The 26300-nt window shown below is 45.5% G+C and overlaps 1 protein-coding gene across 1 annotated transcript; it reads left to right on the top strand.

Moving 5' to 3' along the window:
* The first annotated feature begins 1046 nt into the window (after positions 1-1046).
* On the top strand, positions 1047-26097 carry TSPAN15 (tetraspanin 15). Its single transcript, XM_054382361.1, has 8 exons — positions 1047-1142; positions 7011-7196; positions 9765-9839; positions 12736-12831; positions 14666-14782; positions 21411-21458; positions 22847-22963; positions 25801-26097. The coding sequence occupies exons 1-8, from the start codon at positions 1047-1049 to the stop codon at positions 25951-25953; spliced, it is 888 nt and encodes a 295-aa protein (XP_054238336.1). The 3' UTR covers positions 25954-26097.
* The last annotated feature ends 203 nt before the right edge of the window (positions 26098-26300 follow it).

Below are 26300 nucleotides of genomic sequence, written 5' to 3' on the forward strand. Positions count from 1 at the left end.
GGAGTGCAGCACTGCCAGCTTGAAAGGGCTTATTTCATCTCGTAGGCATGAATGGTGTTTGCAGTTCATGATGGCAGTGTGAAACCCAACACTGCCCCACTGTCGTGGCTGTTGGACGTGGGCAAACCCCCACATTGACAGAAAATGTGGTCAGGGCACTGTGCCCGTTCACTGTTGAACTGGTGGTGATACTTGCAGGATGGGACCCTCTTTGCCTAGGGGCTATAATGAAAAGGTGAATTCCCTGGCATTCCAGAGCTGCACTGCTGTAGAATGCAGGGATTCTGCTTTGTGATCATTGAATCATTAAGTTTGGAAAAGACCTCTAAGATCATTGAGTCTGACCATCCACCCACCACCACCATGGCCATTAAAGCATGTCCCCAAGTGCCACGTCTACATGCTTTTTTAACACCTCCTGGGATGGTGAGTCCCCCGCCTCCCTGCGCAGCCTGTTCCAATATCTGGCCACTCTTGCAGGAAAGAAATTTTTTTGCATTATCCAATCTAAAATTCCCCTGGTGCAACTTGAGGCCGTTTCTTCTTGTCTTATCGCTTGTTCCTTGGGAGAAGAGACCGTGATGTCTACGGACGCTTAATCCAACCCCTCCCTCTCCTCCACCCCCACCACCACCCACCCCCAGCAGACGGGCAGCCGTTTCGCAGGTGTGTTTCTGTCTGAAGAGGCGGCTGGGGGTTGTGGGGAGCTTGTCTTGCTCTGGCTCCAGCAGCAACGTTCAATGGCTGGGGGGAGATGCGGGGGTTCAGCCCCATAGCAAAACAAAGCAGCAGCCGCGGACGGGAGCGCTCTGGGGCTTGTCACCTCCCTGTTAGGTCCTTTCCCCCGCTGTGCTCCCCACTCGTGGGGCCGTCCCCGGTCCCGGTCCCGCTCCCGGAAACGAAGGCGGTGGCGACGAGCCCGCCCGGTAGGACGGCCGTTCCCTTCGTTTCCCTCCCTCCCTCCGCCGGGAAAGGGGCGGGCAGGGTAGGGCAGGGCCGGCGGCAGGCTGCGGTCTGGCGGCAGCAGGTGCTGCTGGAGTGGGAGGATGGCGGCGGGGGACGCGGAGCAAGTGCGGTACTGCGGCCGCTTCTCCTATCTCTGCCTCAAGCTCACCCTAATCACCTACTCCACCACCTTCTGGGTGAGCCGGGGGCAGCTGCCCACGCGTGGGGGGAGAGGGCGGGGGGCGGCAGCGCTCCCAACGCCCGAGGAAGGGAGGGGGCCGCGCCTCAGGCGGCCCCGGGGCGAGCTGCGGGGTGTCTCCCCCACGCCGGGTCCCGGGGCGAGCTGCGGGGTGTCTCCCCCACGCCGGGGCCCGAGGTTTCGGCTGTAATTAGTGCTTCCGCTGCGGTGCCGGCGGCCGACACACCTGTGGCTGTGGGTGTAAGCGGCTTGGCCTTCCCCAGGCAGCGACAAACTGGTTTTGGCGGATGGGAACTTGTAGGGATTGAAAGTTTCGCCGCTGGAAATCATTTAGGTGGCTGTTAAAATGGTGTTTTTTTTTTCCCTAGGGGCAAGGTAAGCCTGGCAAATAACGCATTTGCCCTACAGAGCCAGTCACCAGTCCGTAGGAGAATGCCTTTTCCCTTCCTTGGCTTTAAAACTTGCAGGCACTTCATGCTGGCTGCCTGCAGCCAGGTAAACCCACCTGCTGTCAGCAGATGGTGGGTCCAGGCTGTTCCCACTGATTTCTCAAAGGTGGCAAATTCACGCTCACTGGTCACCCCCAGGCTGGAAGGGAACCGTCTGGGCTCCTTGTAACGACCCCGATTTAAAAGGTGCTTTCTCAGGCTCTGAGACACTGGGGTGGTGCTGCCTGTTTGTGCTGGCTGCTCTGAGGTCCAAAGTGCTTAGGCAGCCTTTCTTTCTGGCTCTTTGAGTTTAATCGTGTTTAAGCTCTTGTTTTGCTGGGCTGTGTTTCCCATCGTAGTAGACACAGTATTTGCAAGGTGGGAGCGTAAAGCTGTTGAGAGCGTTGTGGGGGAGAAGGGGTTTCGGAGGTTTAGATCCAGCAGGCTTGATAGTGGGTGTCTGATTAAATCTATGATTTAATGGTGAGCAGAAATGGCAATGCGAAGTGTTTGGATATAGTTGAGACTTTTCGGGATCCTGGATATCATAGAGTCATAGAATGCATTGGGTTGGACGGGACCCTCAGAGGTCATCTTATCCAAGCCCTGCGCAGTGAGCAGGACATCTTTAACTAATTCAGGTTAAGTCTTTTGCCTTAGCAGACCAACAAGGAAACCCCTCGGGTTTAGCCCACTGGTGTTCCCTGCATTACTCCACAGCAGCTATTCCACAGCTGTGATTTTTCAGAAAAGGGACATTTGTTGCATCATTTTTCAGACTCTTTTTATATAGCAGTTCGTCCTTGATGAAAAACCAGGCACATTGTCTACTCTGCATTTTCTGTTGGCAGCAAGGCCCCTTGCTGGTGGGATGTAAATACTAATCTGGTAGCAGAAAAAGGACCCTTCTGAAATGTTTCTCTCTGTGTCCCCAGAGGACAAAGCTTCTTTCAAGCAGCTTGAGGGTTTTATTTACTCTTTGTAGTTGCTTGCTGGGGATTTTCAACGCTCTGCCCTTGTTTATAACCAAGAGCTTCCGTTTGTCAGCTCTGCCTGGGGAGGGAGCGAGGGTGGCAGGCCCGACAGGGACTGTGGGAAGGGGAAGGATGAGAGCTTGGTGACGTTTGCTGGTGCTGAGCAGCCTGTCCCTGGTCTTCAGGCCGAACACATGCCGTATTGTGCGAGGTGCAGCGTGTGGCTTTCCCTCTCAGAACTGTCTTTCATTCTAGCTTAGTAAAGCAGAGCTCATTACCACTAAATATCAGTGGCTGATTCTTTTCCCAGCTGCGTTACTCTTGCTGACTTAATTAATTTTTAAATTGGTGTAAATGGGAGTGAAGTTTGGTGGCAGACTGTTGGCTCGCTTGAATTTTGGATGATTCTGTCTTCTTTGGCTGCTTTTGGGGGGCTTTGGCTCAGTATGGGACGCTGAAGCCATTGGGTTTCCTCCCTGCTGTTGCTATTTCTCTGGTAGTGAGATAATGGTGAGTGATGAACACACGGATTCGAGTCCCTGGGATTGCTTAAAATCACCAGGAACGCAATATCAGCTTTATCCCAAGGCAGAGAGGAAATGAAAGCATTGCTGGGAGCGCCAGAGGGGATGTTTGCTCCAGGCCCTGTTGCTGCTGTGTCTGCCCATGGGCTCAGGGCTTTTTTTACAAGCCAGTCATCACTGGAACCTTTTCAGGCAATAATTTTGCTGGCGAATGAGGCAGTAATGTAATTTTCTTGCCTGGCTGAAACAACAGGCAGGCACTTTGAGTACTGTAAATGCAGAGCTAAAACCACTACTAACAAATAAATTGTTTTCGTTTATCTTTGGAACAGCAACTTCTGTGCACGCAAAAGCTCCAGAGAAAGTCCCTGGGTATTTGCTGGTCAGCACTCATTTAACACCCATCAAGGCCAGTAAATTTTTCCTGCAGCCAAAGTTTGAATGGCCAAACTGGGAGCTGTTATGAAGGCTGCAGGATGTAAACAATGCAGACTCTACGTAAGAGCTGCATTTCCACCCCTGGTGACAGGAAGGGAGAAGTAACATGGGTGGGATGATTGTGAGGTTAGCACATCTGCTTGGTGTAAATAATTGTTGATCTTGGTTTGACTGTATTAAAGGTTTGAAAGATTTCTATTAAATGCTAAAATGAAAATAGAAAACGATAAAAGCATAAAATCCTGCTCATAGGAAATGAGGATTTTAATTCTGTACTTAGATGAGGTTTTTTTCCCCCACCCATAACAGTTTTTTTTCTGCTTCAAAATCTTTGTAAAGCTCAGAATGCACATGTGTGTGCAAGGGATCAGAGCTTTTATTTGTTAGCTGATGCTTTTCCTCTGGTGGAGCAGTGGTGCTGCTGAAGGCAGCTGCAGGCATGTGCCCTCTGCCTCAAACCATTTGCAGAACAGTTAATTTGGGATTGCTGAAGGCAGTTTTATTACAGGGGTATTTTGTAGTCTTCTTCTGGGGGAGTGACACAGTTTTAATGCCTGGTATCCTGAAACAGGCTTCTTGATGCACTTCTGGAAGAGAGCAGAAGCATGTTGAGAAGCTTCCTGTTTAATCCCTTCATTCCCCTGGGATGTGAAATTGGCGACTGTGGTCCTTGGGGCAGTAAAAGCTGTAATGGGGCTGGGGAATTTTGGTGGTCTTTTTTAGCTAGGTTGGTTTTGGAAAACAAAAGGCAGGACCAAGGTTTCTTGTACACTTCAAAGGCTAGAAGTGGTCTTGGAGGGTGTGTGAACAAAATGCAGATGGAAGGGTATGAAGATACCTGTGTATATAAATATCTCTTTATGTACATAAATATCTCTTCATGTATATAAATATCTCTATCTGTATATTTTAAGCTCCTGAAGTGGGAATGCAGCTTTATTTTTATTCACTGGCACCTGTGAATCTTTAAAGTGGAAAGTTTTGATGAGAAAACTGTGGCTAAGAAAGTCATTTCGGTAGCTGTTCCAGTCTTGAAACAACATCTGGTGGTTTAGGTTCAGTGTTTTGTGTTGTTGTGGGTTTTTTGTTGGGTTGTTTGTTTTGGGTTTTTTTCTTTGTTGTTTTTTTAGGGGGAGGGAGGGGGTTGTTTGGTTGGGGTTTTGTTTGTTTTGGTTTAATTTTCTAGACAATCTACCAGGTAGATACTGAGCTTGTTATCAGTGCTTCAGTGCTTGCAGGAGAATGTGGCTTTAAGTTGCATTACCTGCTATTTATTGAGCAGGGTAAATGTTGTCTGGACACAAAGGGATGATGTTTTAAGGTTTTAGGGTGGTGGGGGTTTTTGTTATTATTATTAAAAATATTTAGTTATTTAGCTATTGTTATTAAAAAAAACAAACTATAACATTGGAATTCCTGAATTACATGTGCATGAACAGTCACCGATTTTATATCCTATGATTGTTTTGCATGGTTCTAAGACTCTTTCCTCAGGTGTTATATCTGTATTTAAACATTTCAAGCTGCTTTGTTTATGTTGTTCTCTGCTTGAAAAGGAATTTATCCTTTATTACTCAAATAATTGGATTTTTTAAAGACTAAAGCTAGTGCTACAGATCAACCGTTCAGTAATAAAAAAAGATAATTACAGTTTTACAGTTGAAGCATGTAAGTGGTAAATGTGGGTACCTGTTATTTATCCACTGTGGTTTCTCTACTGCCTTCCATAATCAGTACAACTTCTGAGTTATTTTTTTTTCAGAGGGAGAGTTATTCTGAATTTGGTTTTGTAAAATTTTAAGCTGCTTTTTAAATAGTTTGGTGCGTTTAATTTTATAGGTAATTTTCTTTTTTAAATGACAGCATGGTGGCATTATTCCTCATGTGACAGCTTCTGATTTTCTTTTTATTCCTACTTGTAGAAAATACAAAATTTCCTGGCAGTTGTTTATTTTAAGATAACCTGTATTTAAAAAAAAAAAAACCTTCAACTGTTGAGCTTAAAATCTTGCAACTGATTATCACAGAATTGTCAGGGTTGGAAGGGACCCCAAGGATCATCTACTTCCAACACCCCTGCTATGGGCAGGGACACCTCACACCAGATCATGTTGCTCAGAGCCACATCCAGCCTGGCCTTAAAAACCTCCAGGGATGAGGCTTCCACCACCTCCCTGTGCAACCTGTTCCAGTGTCTCACCACCCTTATGGTGGAGAACTTCTTCCTGACATCCAATCTAAATCTCCCCTCCTCTAGCTTGAATCCATTCTCCCCAGTCCTATCACTACCTGGCACCCTAAAAAGTCCCTCCCCAGCTTTTCTTGTAGGCCCCCTTCAGATATTGGAAGGCTACAGTAAGGTCTCCTTATGTTACATATCCACCTAGACCTTTGTACAATGTGAGATCGAAAACCTTCTTATATTGAAGGCACTTGCTGTTGTTGTGCAGGGAACAGACTCAGGGTCCAGACTCAGGGTCAGTGCTGAAAGGTCAGGTCAGAAAAGGGGAGTCCTGATTACCAGAATGGTTGATTTGAACCTGTGCTCTTCCCTGAGGATGTGCCTGGCTGTTGCAGTCAGCAGTAAAGTTTTTCCACTGCAGTTTTCATGATTAAACGTTGTAGGCTATTTTCTTTTTCAAATTCAGCATGTTTTGAAGGAAGTTGAGGCATGCTGTGGGATTAATACCAATTGATTTTGATTTATCTGTGATTATTTTGATCCAAGCATTTTTCCTTCATTCAATGCAATGCATCACTTCTTGCCTCACTTTGGAGCTTTACCTGGTAGTGCTCAAGAAAAGGGGTGTCCTTTCCAACTTGCAGGGTTTGGTTTTGTTCGAAATAGGTACGTTTCCCCTGGTGGCAGGAGGAATGGAGGTGTAGGATACACTTGGCCAAACCCAGAAAGACTGGATGTAGAAAGAAATTCTTCCCCATGAGGGTGGTGAGACACTGGAACAGGTTGCCCAGGGAGGTGGTAGAAGCCTCATCCCTGGAGGGTTTTTAAGGTCAGGCTGGATGTGGCTCTGAGCAAGCTGATGTGGTGTGAGGTGTTCCTGCCCATGGCAGGAGGGTTGGAACTAGATGATCCATGGGGTCCCTTTCAACCCTGACAATTCTGTGATTCAATTCTATGCTATTTACTGAGTCTAAATACAGTAGGAGCTGATAGAAAGGGACTGTGGGTTGCAGGCTGGTTTAGAACTTGTGTTGTGCTGGGCATATATAAAAATCTCAGGTTTTGGTTTTTTTTTTTTTTTTTCTAACTCTGCTTTCTTCTGCTTTAGTCTTTGAAGTGTTTGTGGTTTCGTGGTTTGGGGCTTTTGTGTGTGTGTGTGGTTTGTTGTTTTTTTTTTTTTTAATCTGAACTTCTGATTTGAGAGTTTCATTGTTTATAATTAAATCCTGAAGGGAGTAGTCACAGGTTCGTTCACAAAATGTCATCACTGTGTGCTGGCAGAAAGAGTAACATCTGGGCTCTTCTCTTCTTTTGTTTCAGGTGATTGGAGCCCTCGTCCTCGCTGTTGGCATTTATGCAGAAGTTGAAAGGCAGAAGTACAAAACTCTAGAAAGTGCTTTTCTAGCCCCAGCAATTATTTTAATACTTTTGGGTATTGTGATGTTCCTCGTGTCTTTTGTGGGTGTACTGGCTTCTTTAAGGGACAATTTATGCCTTCTGCAAGCAGTAAGTGTTGGGGTTTTGTATTCTTAATTTTTCAGACTCGGTGCTTTTGCTTTTCAGTGTCACCTGAATTCAAACCCACAATTGTATTTGCACAAAAAATTATTTTAAATTTATATTTATAAATATAAATTTATATTGTATTTAAATAAAATGTAAGTTTTAGTTAAATGTAAAGCTGCTTTATGGCAGCAGACCCCTAACCTAACATCTGTGGTTGTCCCTTCATCAGGGAGCAGCAGTGTTTTGTCTTGTCAGTGGCAGGACTGGGGAGGGTCAGAGCCCAGTGCAGGGAAAAACAGCTTTCCAGTGGTTAAGGGCTTTATGGAAAACAACCAGGAATGTGAATTATTATCAGTTGGTGTGGATCTTGAGCAAACTCAGCTGTTGACATACCATTTGACGCCAGCCTGGCACCACAGTGCCTGCTCTTTTGCTGGTCTGCCCATACCATAGGCACATGCCCTGCTTGGAGAGCTGTGTTGGAGGAGAGGAAATAGTGCTGCCCCTTGGCCAAAGGGAAAGCTTCCCCTGTCAGTACAGGGGATTTCCTAAAGCTGTGAACTTGCTTGATGGGACATGAAGTGCAGAGATGAGCTGTGGTCCCTGATGGTTCTCCAAACGCTTCTGATCTCAACCCAGAGGAAGCTGATACAGAAAAACACCCCAGGTCAAGCTGATGTCTATCAGGCTGCCAGTGGCTGGAGTCTGGCTGCCTTTGCCTGGGAAGTGGAAGACAGGGGAGATGGAGAGATGTATGATGTGACATCAGCTGTGCAGCACTGCAGGACTTTGAGAGAAGGACCCTAAGGGGAAGATGAAAGGGGGACAGATAGGGAGAGGTTTCCTCCCCAGTGTCTCTACAGGGAGAAATTTCTGGGAAATTCCTGTGTAATGCTGTTGTTGCAGATGGAAATTGAACATGTGACTAATGAGAAATAAAGCACAAACCCATCATTTTCACCTTCAGGACAGCTCAGACTAAAGAATTACTAAATACAAGATATGTTCTGTAGGCCAAAGCAAGAGGTAACTGGATTTTGAAATTGTGCTGGAATTCTGGAGTCAGTCTTTAGGCTTTTTTCACTCTGAGTGTGGTGGTGTGGCCTTGTCTTATTCCCAAGTACATTTTCTCTTCCCATTGTGCTAGCAAATCGAGTAGGGTATTTAAATGAAGGACATCTCTGATGTCTGCTTCTCAGGCTGGTTCCAAATTTATCAGGAGAGAAGATATCTGTCCTGTGAGTTTGTGACACTGAGTATTGAGAGCACAGAAATTAAAGCAGCTTTCAGAGATGAGAGATCATTTCCATAGGAGAGACCATGAAACTGTGCTCCTGATGAAGTTCATTGTTAAAAAGCAGACCTAAATTCACCTAACAACCATCTTTCATGCCTGCAGAATCCTTTGGGTTGGGAAAGGATTTCAGATACTGGCATGTTGCAGCTATCTCATGGTGTTGCTATGGATTTCTTCATATTATTCATATTTTGCCTGTGCTTTGATAAGTAGTCACAGATGCACATGTTGTGGTGGTGTGAGTGAGCATGTGTGTATATACACACAGGAATGAGTAAATAGCTAGCAGATGTCATTTTTCTTTCCCCTGAGGATGGTAGGTCCTGCTGGTGCCCTTTGTGCAGCCTCTGTGCCTGCCTGCCTGGGCAATGTACAGTACAGCAGAGTTTCCTCTGAATCAACACACTAAGAGGTACCAAGCCCAGAATTTTGATTTGATTTAACACTGGCAATGCTAGTTTAGATTTAACACTAGAACATGTGCCTTATGAGGAGAGGCTGAGAGACCTGGGGCTTTTTAGTCTGGAGAAGAGAAGACTGAGGGGGATTTAGTAGATATCTATAAATATCTGAGGGCTGGGTGTCAAGAGGGAGGGGCCAGGCTCTGCTCAGGTGCACCCTGTGACAGGACAAGGTGCAGTGGATAGAAACTACAGCACAGGAGGTTCCACCTCAACATGAGGAAGAACTTTACTGTAAGGGTCATGGAGCACTGGAAGTGGCTCCCCAGAGAGGTTGTGGAGTCTCCTCTGGAGACTTTCAAGCCCTGTCTGGATGCATTCCTGTGTTACCTGTGCTAGATTCTGTGGTCTTGCTCTGGCAGGGGAATTGGACTTGATGATCTCTGGAGGTCCCTTCTAACCCCTAACATCCTGTGATCCTGTGAGATAGCTTGGGTTATCTTAAAGCACTCTTTTACCCAAGAAATGAAAGCTAACAGATAAGTACTAAGCTTGTAGCAGCCCATTAAGGTGCTTCTCTGAGATGCTGTTATGGAGAGATGTTTCTTGGCATGATAAATGCATTGGTTGAGTCCATTCACAGCAGAAAAAAATAATGTGCTTGCCAACTGGACAAAACTCAAGTGAGGAGAAAAAGGCTTTCTTGCTGCACAGTTTTAGAAGAACAAAATCACAATTCTATGTCTTTCTGTAAAATGCCATCTTGTCTGCAGAAAGCCCCTTGAATGTTACAGACTTAAGGACACTAACTGAAAGAGGAACTGGGGTTTGTTCTGTTTAAGGGACTCACTTGCAATTGTTTTTCTGCAGTTCATGTACATTCTTGGTATCTGCTTGCTGATTGAGCTGACTGGTGGAGTGGTAGCCCTGATCTTCAGAAACCAGGTGAGCTGCTTGCATTTAGGTTTTGATCCCCAAGAGCACTGCACACGGTGTCACAGCTATGCTACTGAGCAAATAAAAGATGCTACAGTTGTCACCTGAACAGTAACGGGTGGAGATCTGAAGGCAGGTCCAGACTTTCCCAGGGTAGGTGGAGCTGGCCACCCACTCTGGAGATGAAATCCAGAGTAAAGAATTTGGAGAAAATCTGGTGACTAAGAATGTGCAATTCAGGCAAAACGAGCTTCCAGCTCTTCATATCTTGCCAAGTGCTTTCTTCTGTTTGCCTTCTAGGTCTCAGATTGCTGATTTGGGAGGTCTCCAACTGCATTTGGAGACTTTCTCAATTTTTAGTGGCCAGAATGTTTCACTTCATCTAAAAGACAGCTCTTCCCAGCCCACATCCATAAGCAACACAACTAATTCCTGTAGGAAACTCCCATCATTTATGAATGTGCTATAACCATATAAAAAAAAATCATTTTCACTAAACAGAAGGCAGCATTTTTTTTTCTGTTAGAAATGCTTTCAAACATAATTGTGTTCATTATGGCAAGTACTAGATTTCTAGACTTGGGACTTTTTGTTTTCTAATCTGGCAAAATATGAATATTAAAAGGAGATGCTGAATAATAAGACTCTTCTCTTCCCAACACAATCTTGCCAATCTCATTTCCACAGTGAGAAATTATGTTACATATGTTTCATATATATATATATATATATATATGGCTTTAAAAAATACAGTATTTTTAATTAGCAAGTCATTGTTATCTTGAAATGGTGTTATGTTCTCTCTAGACAGTGTTTTCTTTTTACTCCATGCTGGACCAGAGTCATGAACTTGACTTGTGATGAGTTATCTTCATTTCTAGAAGCCATCATTAGCCAGTGCTGTAGGTGTTGCCTTGGCCCCACATAAGGATTTATCCTGAACTGTGGTGGGAGCACCAGGCTCATCCAGTCTGCCTGGTGGAGGAGTGTGGGCAGCACAGAATGCAGAGAATTTGGCTGACAGAAAATTCAGTAAATGCCAAAGATGGTATTTGCTGAGGGGGTGAGGAAGAATTGCTCTTGACATTTGGGCAAAGAAAATCTGCTGTGTGGTTTGTGTGCAGTAAGAGTTTTCCTGATACATGTATTACCTGTCTGAGCAGGGCAGCTATGCTCAGGGACAGGTTTCTTTGCTTATTTTATGAGGTTAATGGAGGTAAAGAGAGGAGAAGGAAGTGTGTAATAAAGGTTTAGGGTGATAATCTCTCCTTAATTGTTTTGCATGTCTCAATGATTTTTCCCATTTCTTTCTCTATTTCCTCCTCAAATCTGTCCAGTCTAAATAAGCTGATACAAGTGGCATGAGAGCTGTCAGTGGCCAGCTGGTCAGTAAAGGTGATTCTGCTCCTTTATTCTGCTTTGAATTGTGCATCTAGTTCTGGTGTCCCCATCATAAGAAGGACACAGAGCTGTTGGACTGAGCCCAGAGGATGACCACAAGGATGATCCAAGGGCTGGAACGCCTCTGCTGTGAGGATAGACTGAGGGAGCTGGGGTTGTTCAGCCTAGAGAAGAGAAGAATCTGGGGGACCTTAAATCTGCCTTCCAGCACCTGAAGGGACCCTCCAGGAAGGCTGGAAAGGGACTTTTCCTAAGCATGTCTAGCAATAGGACAAGAGGGAATGGTTTGAAGCTGAGGGAGAGTAGGTTCAGACTGGATCTTAGGAAGAAGTTCTTCAGTATGAGGGTGGTGAGACTCTGGAATAGGTTGCCAAGGGAGGTTGTGGCTGCCTTCTCCCTGGGGGTGTTCAAGGCCAGGTTGGATGAGGTCTTGAGCAGCCTGGTCTAGTTGAGAGGTGTGAGTGAGAGGTTGGAGTAGATGATCTCTAAGGTCCCTTCCACCCTAAGCCATTCTATGAATCAATGTTTGCTGCTGTTCCTTCTTGGCCAGTTAGGATAGTCCTGCAAAATCCTCTCTTATTTCTCTTCACCACTATAATGGTTCTGTTCTGTTTTGAATTCTTGCTGTTTGTAATGCAAAAAAAAAAAAAAACAAACAACCAGTAGTTCTGTTTCAGGTTTCCTTCTACCCCTGATCATTTTGGCAGATGGATTGAAAGGAAAATTGTTACATTCTGGTTATGATTAGACCCTGGTTTTGCTATGCTGTGGTTGTGCTGGATGGTGAAAACTAAATACTCATTTGGGGGTTTTGGCCTCATCTGCTGAGCTTTAAAAACATTTTGTAGATTTAATTTCTAATAGACCAAGCTGAGGAGATACCATTCTTTTTCTGCCACTGCTCCACTGCCATACTTCTCAAAACAACCACTGTAAAACACACAGATACACTTTATTTTTCCTGTTTAAGATGGAGTAAGGCTTTTTATCTGGCAACTATAGATTCCTTGGAAAAGAAAATGGTGAAAATAAAATTAATGGAAAATAAAAATCATGGCAGATGGTGAACAGATAGAAGGTTCTGATCACCCAGGGCATGGTATGGACCCACAGTGCCAAGACCTACCACTCAATCCTGCTGTTCTGTCACACAAAAGATGACAGAGATTCTCAGTGCCCTCTGGGAGGGATCCAGCCTGGGCATAATGGAATTGTCTCAGGGTGATGCTGGGAGAGTCTCAGCGAAGCAGCTCACTGGAGAGCTGTCACACTGTTAGCACTTCCCAGCACAAACCCAGAGGTGGGGCTGCTTCTTTGAAAGAGAAGGGGTGGGCTGGGCCTGCAGGACTGTGCTGTGATGTTTTTCCAACTGGCATTTATTTTTTTTTCTTTAGCAGAAACCAAAAGCCATTCTTTTCGTGCTCATCATTGTCGCTTTAACCTGCTGTTTAGTTTGGTTTTGGTGTGTGTAACCCGTGAGTCTTGCTTTATTTTCACCTTCTAGACAATCAACTTTTTGAATGATAACATTAGAAGAGGAATTGAGAATTACTATGATGATTTAGACTTCAAGAACATCATGGATTCCGTTCAGAAGCAGGTTTGTTGTTGTTTTCCCCTGAGGTTAATTCAGTGCTGAGATGCTGTAGGTCCTGGGCAGCACCTTTGAGTTTTTCGAGAGATGTGATAAACCAAATTCTTACTGATGAGAGGCATAAGATCTTATGCCTCCTCTGTTGTGGTATTGCTATGAACATGCTCCTTCAGCATCTCAGTTTGCATTTGAAGCCCTCTAAATCACTGCTAGAAGGTGGGGGCAAAACATAGCTGTTGCCTTGCTAGGTGTCATTTGGATGCTGAAAGCCAGATCCTGCAGACAGATTCAGACAAATTCAGCCTCAATTCCACCCAAATGCTTGCACTCGGATTTTGTGCTGCCTGGCCCAAGATGTTCAAAAGCATCTGGGGTTGTTCAGCCTAGAGAAGAGAAGACTCTGAGGGGGACTTTAGAGCTGCCTTCCAGCACCTGAAGGGACCCTCCAGGAAGGCTGGAGAGGGATTTTTCCTAAGCATGTGTAGCAATAGGACAAGGGGGAATGGTTTGACGCTGAGGGAGAGTAGGTTCAGACTGGATCTTAGGAAGAAGCTCTTCAGTATGAGGGTGGAAAGACTCCCATGGCAGGGAGGTTGGAGTAGATGATCCCTGAGGCCCCTTCCACCCTAAGCCATTCTGTGATCTCCTTAATGGGAAGTACCTGATCTAGAGCAATTAGGTGGCACTTAGGCTCTTTGAACCTGGTCTGTTGTATTTTCAGTGGAGGGTACATGGCAATGTCTGCAGCAGGCTGATTATTCAAAGGAAATGCCCATGGAAGTATGTATACCTGTAATTAAAAGTCAGAAATTGCAGGGAGCCCAGCTGAGCATTACTTAATGGCACACAGAGTTGACTCACAGCCTTCTTTTTTTTTTTTTTTTCTTTAAAAGCTGGTGTGTTGAAGCATTTATTGGATAATTGAAGAGTTCTGCCATGCAGTTCAGAGACTACAGAGGCAGAAAATGTTCAGAAATGTGATGTCAAGGCCCATGTGATGTCAGTGACCATGCCAAGTAATGATTAAAAACAAATAATGAAAATTCAAAATTATCTTAGGAAGTGCTATGTATGTTTTATGACATCGTTATGGAGATGGCAGCCTGCTTTGAAAAACAAAGTTAGCATGGAAAGTCTTGTCAAAAGCAAACCATCCTGAGGAAATTTTGTCATTGGGCTTCATTATGCTTTAAAGTTTCCATGCACTGCCCAAAATGATGTGCATGTACAGCAAGGAGACACAGTGATTAAATGAAATGCTCCTGTTCCCTTCCATTAAAATATAAAGTGAAGATTTGTATAAATCAGTGCAAACTTAGAGTATTTGTTTAGCAGACTTTTAGTTCCACTAAGTTAGACCCAAAACGTTCTGGTAACATTATTTTTCTGCCTTATAGCAAAAATTTTTTTTTTTTTTTGTCTTTTAGACTTAATTAGAAACGTAGTCACAATCCTGAAAAAAACAAAACAAAACAAAAAAACCACAAACACCTCAAGAATATATTGCAGCTCAGGATGGAGTGAATGTAAAAACACTGCTTAATGACGTCCAGGCCTGAAAAGATCATTTTTCAACTCAGAAAAGATGGGAAGTGAAGCTTAGCAAGAAGTGCTTTGCTCTGGCACCCTGGGTAGTAGCTTGATGAGTGATGGAAGGGACACTATCTGTGGTTTTAATTCTTTTCAGTCCTATAAAAGAATAGAATGCTGGGTAGCTCAGTACTCTTAAGATTGCTTTATTCTCCCTTTGTTTTCTATTTCCTAGAAGAGTTGCTGTGAAGATAACAATTATTTTATTCCTTTGCCTTTTGTTTTCTCTTTTTTTTTTTTCTTTTCCCAGTTTAAGTGCTGTGGTGGGGAAGATTACAGAGACTGGTCACAGAATGTGTACCACAACTGTGCAGCACCAGGACCGCTGGCATGTGGGGTGCCTTACACCTGCTGTGTATCAAATAAGGTCAGTCCTGACATCTTGCCATCTCACTGCTCTTGGCCAGGGCATTGCTGGTGACTTGAAAAGGTACATTACTTTAGGAAGTCTAGGAGAAATGAAGGAAAATGGGTCTCTCCCAAAATCAGGATCTATGGATGTGTGAGACTTGACAGCTTGAGAATGAGAAAATAATGAATTAGATGTGCTGGCTGTTGTCTGCTTTACTGTCCCACTACTTAGTCTTAGAAAGCAGAAGAGATCTTGTGAGTTCCTCTAACCTCATGGCTTGCCTGGATGAAGTCTTGCTGGTGTTTTCCCCAGAGTTTGCTGCTGCATCTCGGCCAAGAAGGCTGGGCTCCAGTTGCTTCCATGGGTGGGGGTTGGAGTGATGTGCAGCAGCTGTTGTGTGAATTGGAAACTAAACAGAATGACCATGTCATCCAGAAAAATGGGGCAGAAGTCCAGAAATGTGGGCAAATGACCTCAGGGTCAGTGCATCCTTGGGGCTGCAGGTCTAGACTGACGCTGCTGCTCTGCCCTAAGTCATCTTTGAAACCTGCCTGCCTGCCACGCTGTAAAATCCTCCCTGGAAGGACACTCTTGTCAGCTGGAGTCCACACCAGTTCTTCAGTCTGCAGTGCACTGGTATTAACTAGTGCTGGAAGCACTAGGAGCAGGCATTAACTTCCATGTTTTATATCATTTTTAACAGTTTTAATTCATCACTTTTCATTTGAAGGGTGGATGTCATGCTGAATTTGATAAAGAACTGTTCATAGAATGGTTTAGGTTGGAAGGGACCTTAAAGATCATCTAGTTCCAGTCACCCTGCCGTGGGCAGGGACACCTTCCACTAGCTCAGGTTGCTCAAGGCCTCATCCAGCCTGGCCTTGAACACCTCCAGGGAAGGGAGCATTCACAACCTCCCTGGGCAACCTGTTCCAGTGTCTCACCACCCTCACTGTCAAGAATTTCTTCCTAATCTCCAGTCTAAATTTGCCCTCCTCAAGCTTCAATCCATTCCTTTCAGGTACTGGAAGGCTGCTCTAAGGTCTCCCTGGAGCCTTCTCTTCAGGCTGAAAAGCCCAAACTCTCTGTCCCCATAGAGGAGGTTTTCCAGCCTCCTGATCACCTTTGTGGCCTCCTCTGGACCCACTCCAGCAGTTTGATGTCCCTCTTATGCTGGGGGGCACCAGAACTGGATGTGGTGCTCCAGGTGGTGTCTCAACTTAAAAACCTTTATGGGCTGTCTGTTCCTCACTGGGTTCTGAATATGAGATAGAGAAATAAAGTGTTTGTAAGAGCAGGCACAGCAGAGCTCGAGATGGATAGCCTGTGGGTGCCTACTATGTGCTGCCTTTCCAATGTCTGCCCCTTAAGCGTGGGTATTTAATTAAAAAAAGGGAAAACAAAAGTGTTAATTGTGTCAGGTGTTAATTGTGTTAGGTGTTGCTGAGAAATCTGGGTACTAGGAAGGTGTCTGTTATGTGCACTTGCATATGTTCTGTGTATGAGAAAGAGTCTGTTTAAATCTGCTCTGACCTTTGAGTTATTCTCAGGAACCAAAGCTAAACAGTTATGCTTTAAGCCTTAGGTATTTGAGAATAAGAAAGTTGTGTATGTGATAGCAGCATCTGCTGTTTCACAGCTGTGCTGAGCAGAGGAGGTCAGGGTTTTGCCCCCAACTGATGGTAAAAGAAGATAGAGCTGGCTTTTTAGTGGTTGTTCAGAACACCTCTTGGTTTTCTGGAGCTTTCACTCCTCTGTTGAGGTTTAATTTTAAAAGGTTAGTTGAAGTGCATGGAAATGCTCCATCCCTGCAAGTGGTCAAGGCCAGGTTGGATGGGGCTTTGAGCAACCTGGTCTAGTGGAAGATGTCCCTGCCCATGGCCAGGAGGGTTGGAACTAGATGGTCTTTAAGATCCTTTCCAACCCAAACCATTCTAGGATTCTCTTCTATGAAACACAGCAGTACTGTGAAGGCAAGTACTGCAGTAATCAGTGACCAGTATCTCCAGGTTGCTGGCACAAATAGTCAGACATATGGAGGATTTCAAATGCAACCTGTCAGGCAGGAAAGCACTAAGACAAAAACTTCTCTGAGAAAAACAAGAAATATATCCTCTGTATGTTCATGAGGATCAATGAGGCAAAATGTAAGGTACTGCACCTAGGTTGAGGCAGTCCTCGATATCAATACAGGCTGAGGGGTGAGAAAACAGAGAGCAGCCCTGCAGAAAAGGACTTGGGGGTGCTGGTGGATGAGAAGCTGGACACGAGCCAACAGTGTGCACTTGCAGCCTAGAAGGCCAATGGCATCCTGGGCTGCATCAGAAGCAGTGTGGCCAGCAGATGGAGAGAGTTGATTCTGCCACTCTGCTGGTGAGACCTCACCTGGAGGATTGTGTCCAGCTCTGGAGTCCTCAGTACAGGAAGGACATGGACCTGATGGAGTTGGTCCAGAGGAGGGCCATGAACATGATCAGGGTGCTGGAGCACCTCTGCTCTGAGGACAGGCTGAGGGAGCTGGAGTGGAGTTGCTCAGCCTGGAAAGGAGAAGGCTCCAAGGAGACATAATAGCAGACTTCTAGTACCTCAAGGGGGCCTATAAGAAGGCTGCAGAGGGAACCCTTTTGTTTACAAAAGCCTGCAGTGATAGAACAAGGGGCAATGGTTTGAAATTAGAGAAGAGATTTAGAGTGGATGTTGAAAACAAGTTCCTTACAGCGGGAGTGGTGGAACACTGCAACAGGTTGCCCAATGAGATAATTGAGGCCCTGTCCTTGGAGATACTCAAAGTCAGGCTCAACAAGGCTCTGAGCAACCTGATCTAGTGGAAGATGTCCCTGCTGACTGCAGGGGGATTGGACTAGCTGACCTTTGGAAATCACTTCTAACCCAAACCATTCTATGAATCTATATTCCACTCGCAACCTTAGAGTGGTGAGGATGAGACTTCTTGCATCCCAGTGGGAGCCTGGGAGGTATTTAGCTCAAGGAAGTTAATGGAAAGATGGGGAGCTGCCCCAAGATAGAAAGCAAACTTCTTATTTGGGTAGGTGGGCTGTTCAGCAAGATGCTGCAGTGCAGTAGGCCTTGTGGCTTTGCCACCCTGGGATGCCATTGATGTGCCTGGTGACATGCAGGTGTCACGGACACATCCTCAGCAGGATGACTCTTAACACTGTGGCTGCATGGCTGCCTGCCTCAGGGGAAAAAAAAATCCAGACAGCAGATGCATAAATCTGGCGTGTTTGACAAGTGCTTCCAAATACAGGCTGGGTTCTGTCCCAGAAGGCTGCAGATATGGTTGGTGATTACTCACTTGCTTTGTAGTCATGGAAAACTCCTGCTCATGTCGGAGGTTGGATTCTGACCCTCTGCAGAAGCCTTGTGCTAACACAAGCCAGGCTCATCCTGGGGGCAATCTGAAGGGACTGTTTTTAAGTCAGAGTAGACATAGACTAGTGCAGCACATAAAAATGGGTCCCCAAATGCCTGTAAACCTCAGTTTCTAATGCCTTTACCTCTGTTGCCTGCATTTTCTTGTGCTGCTGAGTGTTTTGTAAACCTGAAATCACTCACAGCAGACAAAAGATCAGGCTGATTCACCCTAGTACTGCAAACTTGGACTTCCAAGAGTATTTATCACCTGTGGCTGACATTTGGGTACCTCTCACGCTTTCCCAACAGGCTTGTAACATACTCAGCCTTTTATTTAGGAACAGGCTGAACCTTGTTCATTATGAGAGCCCAGCTTTTGGGGGGCTTAAAAAAGCTGACCCTGGTATTTCTGCTGTTTTCTAACATCCATCTTCCTTCCATCTTTTCACAGAATCACAGAATTGTCAGGGTTGGAAGGGACCTCAAGGGTCATCTAGCTCCAACCCTCCTGCCATGGACAGGGACACCTTCCACTAGATCAGGTTGCCCTGAGCCACATCCAGCTTGGCCTTAAAAACATCCAGGGATGAGGCTTCCACCACCTCCCTGGGCAACCTGTTCCAGTGTCTCTCCACCCCCATGGGTGGACTTCTTCCTAACACCTAATCTAAATCTCCCCTCCTTTAGCTTGGATCCATTCCCCCCAGTCCTGTCACTCCCTGACACCCTAAAAAGTCCCTTCCCAGCTTTCTTGTAGCCTCCTTCAGATATTAGACAGCCACAATAAGGTCTCCTCAGAGCCTTCTCCAAGCTGAACAGTCCCAACTCTTTCAGCCTGTCCTCATAGGAGAGGAGCTCCAGCCCTCAGATCATCCTTGTGGCCCTTCTCTGGAAACTTTCCAGCACCTCCAGATCTTTCCTGTACTAGGGGCTCCAGAACTGGACACAGTACTCCAGGTGGGGTTTCATGAGGGCAGTGTAGAGGGACAGAATCACCTCCCTCACCCTGCTGGCCACACTTCTCTTGCTGTAGCCCAGGCTCTGGTTGGCTTTCTGGGCTGCAGGTGCACACTGACAGCTCATGTTGAGCTTCTCATCCACCAGCACCTTCAAGTCCTTTTCTCCAGGGCTGTTCTCAAGACAGTCCCTGCCCAGCCTATATAGGTGCCTGGGATTGCCCTGATCCAGATTCAGGACCTTGCATTTGGTCTTGTTGAACCTCATGAGGCTGTCCTGGGCTCACCTCTCCAGCCTGTCAGGGTCCCTCTGGGTGGATCCCTTCCCTCCAGCCTGTCTGCTGCACCACACAGCTTGGTGTCATCATCGAACTTGTTGTTGTGGCATTGTGCCTCAATGCCACTGCCCATGTCACCAACAAAGATGTTAAACAAGGCTGGTCCCAGCACTGATCCCTGGGAGACTCCACTTGTCCCTGGCTTCCACTTGGACATGGACCCATTGACAGCCACTCTTTGGGTGCAGGTGGTGCAAACATGCCTCTTCCTTCTTGGAGAGGCGACCTAGGAGCCCCAGGCCTACTGCTCAGAGGCCACCAGAGTTTAGAAATCTCATTTCAACATCTTCTCTTAATTTTGAGGGGAGTATATATGAATGCAGTAGAGTTTGTTCTGCCTGATTTTCCTTTTTTGTCTATTTTGAATTTCTTCCATGTCATTGGCATTGTATGTTGCTTCCTTTGATGCTGGTGGGCTTTACATTGGCCACAAAGATTGAACAGAGGGCTGGAGAACCTCCACTGTAGTGTCAGGCTGAGAGAATTGGGGCTGTTCAGTCTGGAGAAAAGAAGGCTTCAGTGACACCTTATTGTGGCCTTCCAGTATCTGAAGGGGACATAGAAGAAAACTGGGAAGGGACTTTTTAGAAGGGCTTGTGGTGTTAGGGCAAGGGGGAATGGCTTTAAGCCTGAAGAGGGCAGATTTAGACTGGGTATTAGGAAGAAATTCTTTATGGTGAGGGAGGTGAGACAGTGGAACAGGATGCCCAGGGAGGTTGTGGATGCTCCCTCCCTGGAAGTGTTCAAAGCCAGGCTGGATGAGGTCTTGAGCAGCCTGGTCTAGTGGAAGGTGTTCCTGCCCGTGGCAAAGGGGTTGGAACTAGATGACCTTTAAGGTCCTTTCCAACCTAAACCATTTGCCAGGTCAAGCAGAGCTTTGGGACCCACAGTGCATATTAAATGCCTGGAGAAAATTGCACGAGTAATCTGGGATGAATGCAAGGACCCAGTCTGTTTTTAATATATGAATTTTATGTTCCTATATATAATGGTATATAAAAATACAATCACTTATAAAATGTTAACGTTCATGGTATTGGCTGTTCTTTGGGGTTTAGGTATTCCTGAGCTTTAGTTTCTCATTGTGATGGCATGATTTCAGACTTCCTTAATAAGATGTGTTCAGTTCTAAGGGCATTAAAATGAATACCAGCTGTTTGCTCTGTGGAAACAGCTGTGGTTGTACAGCTCTGTCACAGCTGGCTTTGGTTTCTGATGCCACACTGGTGTTGCTGGACAGATGACAGTTCAGGTATCTTCTGTCATGTTACACTGGCAATACTGATCTCTCTGTGATCATGCAGAGGTCTTGGGGCCACTGGAATAAGCTGCTCTGGTGAGACCTCTCTTGGAGTACTGTGTCCAGGTCTGGAGCCCTCAGTATAGGAAGGATGGAGCAGGTCCAGAGGAGGGCCATGAAAATTGTCAGGGGGTTGGAGCACCTCTAAGACAAGGACAAGCTGAGGGAGATGGAGGTGTTGAGCCTAGAGAAGAGGAGGCTCTGAGGAGACCTAATAGCAGCCTTCCAGTACTGGGAGGGGACCTACAAGAAGGATGGAGAGGGACTGTTTACAAAGGCCTGCAGTGATGGGACAAAGGGCAACGGCTGCAAAGTAGAGAGGAGCAGATTTAGATTGGATGTTAGGAACAGGTTCTTTACTATAAGAGTGGTGGACCACTGGAACAGGTTGCCCAGGGAGGTGGTTGGGGTCCCGTCCCTGGAGGTATTCGAAGTGGGGCTAGACAGGTCCTGGGCAGCCTGATTTAGGTGAGGATGTCCCTGCTGACTGCAGAGCAGGTTGGACTAGATGACCTTTGCAGGTTCCTTCCAACCCAGACCATTCTATGATTCTGTGACAGGGCAATAACCCTGTTGTTGCTTTTATATGAGCTGGGTGAACAGAAGAAGAGTAAAACTAATTTTGTTTTGATTGTTATTTTTGCTTCAGTTGATATTTGTTGTTTCCTTTCCAGACAGGCATTATCAACACTATGTGTGGATACAAAACCATTGACAAAGAGGTAATGTAAACCAATGGCCACTTTGTCATGGCAAAGTGTGCTGCTTCTCTGCATTGTTTTGGTCAGTTTTCTGCATGCTTCAATCTGCCAGGCAATTAAATCAGCAATTAAAACTATTTCATCTGGAATAATTTTCAATGTATTTAAAAAAAATAATCTTGTTTGATGGTGGCATCTTCCCTTCTTTGTGTCTTCCACAATTCCTTGTTTGATGTGTGTGATGCACATCTTCCCAAAGCTCATCCCCCCTTACATTAATTGCAGAATTAATGCAAAAAAAGTTTCTTTTGTACTTTTTTTAAGTAGTGACTTGAGTTGAGGAAAGTTTTTAGTACTAAAAAGCCAAAGTTTCTCACTGAATAAAATCAGTTTTGGTAAGGCCAATGTAGTTGTTCCTAAGTATTTTATATCTCAGTAGTGGCTATTTTGGTTTGAAGCCTGTAATGGTTATTCCTGGAAGGGGAGTGGGATTTCCCAGGTTGTGTTGGCAGCCTTCTCATCCCTCTAGGAGCAGAATGGGCCCTCCTCCCTCTTCAGTCTTCCCTCTTAGGAATAGCCCAAGTGACTCCAAAGAAGAGGCTGGTGGCTCAAGGCACTAATTGCAGTGTGATTAAGAAGGGAGATCAGTAATTGGATCTGCAGTGAGTTCTTCACTACAGAGCTTGGAGTGCTGGTGCTGGTCTGCCAAAGCCTCTCTCCCCAGCTCATTTGAGGCACTTGGTGCACAATGCCACCTTCAGTTGTTGGTTTTGGGGATTACCAACCAGTTGTCTGTGCATATGAGTTGTCCTCATTTAGATTCATTGATTTATGGCTTAATCACCTAAAGGCTCCAGCCTGGCTCTAACTCCCCTAGCACTTCAGCATATGCTTAACTTCAGCCCATTCATCTGCTCAGGACTCTGCAATCTCAAGTGCTTTCTGTATTATGACCTGGGGTCATGGTGCAGTGCAGCTTGCAGGGCTGAAGCTGAAATCCTCTTGTTCCTGCCCTTTTTACAGGCTATGGCAAAGCACTTGGTCCACAATTTATGTTTTTCCACTGCTCTACTTTCAACTTGGAAGCAGAGGTGAAACCTGAAGAGAGGCATCTGCGTTTTCCAGGGGCACCTAACATGAGAATTAGTTAATTTCTTCTAGAAAAGCAGTTGCAAAAAAAGAAAAAAAAAAAAAAAAAAAAGGAGTTTATAAAAAAATGTAAGAATGAATTCAGGTGTGGAACAATGTAAAAAACAGATGGGGAAATTAGTGATGAGGTCTCTGCTGGATTCAGTGGGTTTAAAGAGGTGGGAGGGAGGACTAAATGTGCATTCCTTGAATTTTGAGCTGTCCTGTGTTCCTACTGCAGTGCAGCTGCCTGCTGGAACGTTTGCTCTGTTGTTTTGCAGCGCCTGAGCGTTCAGCACATCATCTATGTCCGTGGGTGCACCAATGCTGTGCTGATTTGGTTTCTGGACAACTACAGCATCATGGCTGGTGTGCTGCTGGGCATATTGCTGCCCCAGGTAAGAAGGGGCCAGTGTGTGTGGTGGTTTGACACCACATTGTGGTGGGTTGAAATTACCCCCAACGTAAAGTTGCCAGACCAGCTCAGATGGAAGAAGCAAATGAAGCTGTATTTACAAGCAGAACTGCAATCTAGAGATATGGAATGCAATGAATATGTACAAAATATACAATATTTGCGTGTATTTACAATTTATAAATGACACAAGAACCCCCCTGGACAAAACCAGGGGGCTACTGATAGTTTCCTTCTCTTCTTCCCACTTCCCCCCTGTAGACAGGACAAGAGAAAAAAAGGAGAAAAGCAGAGAGAGAGCTTATTAGTACTTATCCACAACAAAGAAGGCAGTCAAGGTCAGCAAGCTAGCAGAAGCACCAGTTAGTGTCTGCCAGAGCAAGGGAAGCCAAAAAGAGAGAAAGTCAGTTTATACAAACTAACTTTATGTTAGATACCTGACCAATGGGATTATTTAGACATTAGATTATTAGATATTATTATAATTATATTATTATCATTATTTTCCCTTTTACATCCAGCGGTAATTTATTTGCATTCTATCACTTTCTGCTCAAGATCTGTGGAAACTTTTCTAGGCACAGCCTAAAACTACCACGCGCATAGAACACGGAATTTACCCTAAGGAGTAAAACACCACACTGCACAGAAATTTGCAAGTAAAATGAAATTATTATTTACAAAAGCATAAAAGGTAATAAACATATACAAAAATATATTTACATACAAAACTAGACAATAGTCCAGCTACACCCCCACACTTACACACAAAAGCTTTAGCCTCCCTGTACAAACTGCATCCTGAAGGCCACACTGCCTTACCTCCCTCACTGCTACCACTGCTGTAGCTGAAACAATTGGTCAGCAGAGGAGAAGTAAAAGCAAAGTTCAGAAAGGAGCCAAAGAGGGGGAAAAACAGGAGAGGGGAGAATCACACTGTGTTCTCAGATTATATATAGGAATTTTGCAGGCCAGTGGTATGGGATAAACATATCTCTTACTATTCTGTTCAGCCCCTTTGAAGAGCCCACCCCTCGGACTCTCAAATACTCTGGGAAGACTTATTTACAATTACAACATTAGTCTCAACCTGTAACACTGTGCTATCCATGAAAGGCAGGATCTGATTGGTTACTCTGATATGCTAAACCCCATGTGACTATATTTCATGATCACTTTTTTTAATGTAGATTTAACATAACTGATAAGCTGAGGTGATTGGGGGACTAGAAGATCTCTTATGAAGAAAGGCTTGAGGGATTTGGGGAACTTCAGCCTGGAGAAGACTGAATCATAGAATCATAGCTAAGCCACTACCACTAAACCACATCCCTCAGTACCACATCCACAAGTCTTTTAAATCCCTCTGGGGATGGTGACTCCACCACCTCCCTGGGCAGCCTGTTCCAGTGCCTGAGAACCCTTTCTGCAAAGATTTTTTTTTTCCTAATATCCAACCTTGTACACAAGGATCCTGTAGGGCTGTCCTTCCTCTCATCCATATCACAGCCCCAGTTTCCCTGCTTTTCACAGGCGTTTGGCTTAGGAGGCATCCCAAAATAACTGAGGGAAACCTAATAGCCCACAGATCATTTCCAGAAAGGGCAGCGTGACTCTGAAGGTCCAAACTCGCTGCTCCTTCTCTGGGTGTGATGAAGTGGGATCTTATCAATGCTTATCAATACTTAGAGGGTGGGTGTCAGGGGAATGGGGCCAGTCTTTTTTCAGCAGTGCCCAGTGGCAGGGCAAGAGGTAATGGGCACAAACGTGAACATAGGAAGTTCCTTCTAAACATGAGGAGGAACTTCTTTGCATTGAGGGTGGCAGAGCACTAGAACAGACTGCCCACAGAGGTGGTGGAGTCTTCATCTCTGGGGTCAATCCAAACCTGCCTGGATGCCATCCTGTGCAACATGCTTTAGGTGACCCTACTCTGGCAGGCAGGCTGGACTGAATGATCTCCAGAGGCCCCTTCCAGGCCCTACCATTCTGTGATTCTGGTAATTGCTGTGACGTGTTGCAGGATTTGGTGAGTTAATTTGATTTTGCTTGGATACTCTCTTTCCCTTAGCTGCATCCACTGAGACTTTCTAATGCTCTTGAGTCACAGGGATGGCAGTCCTGCTGTATTAGCTCCTTACAAGAGTGATCTGTTTATACCTCTGTATGCAAAGAAGAATAGCAATGGGAGTTTCTGTCTGAATGTAGAATCATAGAGTCTTTAAGGTTGGAAAAGACCTTTAAGATCGATTCCAACCATAACCCAACTACCATGACCACTGAATGATATCCTGAAGCACCACATCTATGCACTTCTTGATCACCTCCAGGAACAGTGACTCTACCATCTCCCTGAGCAACCTGTTCCAGTGCCTGACTCAGAAAAGAAATTTTTTTCTAATGTCCAATCTAAACATCTCCTGGCACAACTTAAGTCCATTTCCCTTCATCCTAGTCACTTGGGAGAAGAGATCAACACTGGCCTCATTCCAACCTCCTTTCAGCAATAAGATCTGCCTTCAGCCTTCTCTTCTCCAGAGTAAACAACCCCAGCTCCCTCAGTTGCTCTTCATATGCCATGCCCCCACCAGCCTCATTGCTCTTGTCTCGACATGCTCCAAGCCCTCAATGTCTTCCCTACACTGTGGCACCCAGAACTGACCACAGCGCTCAAGCTGGGGCCTCACCAAGGTGGAGTACAGGAGCACAGTCACTGCCCTGCTCCTGCTGTGTATGCAGTGTATATGCACAGAATTTGTAAAACCTTACTGATATGAGCACTGTTTGACCTCTGACCAGAGATGCCCTTTCCTTTCACAGTTCCTGGGAGTGCTGCTGTCCTTACTTTACATCACCAGGGTGGAAGATATCATCACCGAGCACAAGATGAGTGAAAGACTCTTTGAAGAGACAGAGCAGAGATCTGCCCCTGACTTTGCTGGAGCTGGCTGCTGCATGTGTTACCCAGGGTGACTTCAGAACCCTCAAACAGGGCTATAAAAAGGGGCAAATCCAGCTATTCTGGTTTGTGCTGGCTGTGACAGACTGGGGGTGTAAGGAATCAGCCAGCAGGCCGGTGGTGGGTCAGCAGCACGCCGACACCTCTGTGGCCTCATTGCTCTTCATGTGTCTGCAACTAAAGACACAGCAGAAGGGCTCCCTCTGCACTGCCACTGATGCTGCTGCTGCTGTGGCATCGTGGTGCTGCTGGAAGGTGAGCTTGTGGGGCATGAAATCTTCTTGGAGTGATTGCTGAGCAATACACAGCCAGGAAAAGTCTCCTGGGAAGATCAGAAGGTAGATTTCTACAGAGGAGCCTT

Source organism: Indicator indicator, chromosome 7 (genome assembly GCF_027791375.1).
Source record: "Indicator indicator isolate 239-I01 chromosome 7, UM_Iind_1.1, whole genome shotgun sequence".
Taxonomy (NCBI): Eukaryota; Metazoa; Chordata; class Aves; order Piciformes; family Indicatoridae; genus Indicator; species Indicator indicator.

Coding starts and splice junctions, on each gene's coding strand:
- TSPAN15 (XM_054382361.1), top strand. CDS start 1,047: ATGGCGGCGGGGGACGCGGAGCAAGTGCGGTACTGCGGCCGCTTCTCC. Junction 1,143..7,010: donor CCTACTCCACCACCTTCTGG/GTGAGCCGGGGG, acceptor CTTTTGTTTCAG/GTGATTGGAGCCCTCGTCCT. Junction 22,964..25,800: donor TGGGCATATTGCTGCCCCAG/GTAAGAAGGGGC, acceptor TTCCTTTCACAG/TTCCTGGGAGTGCTGCTGTC.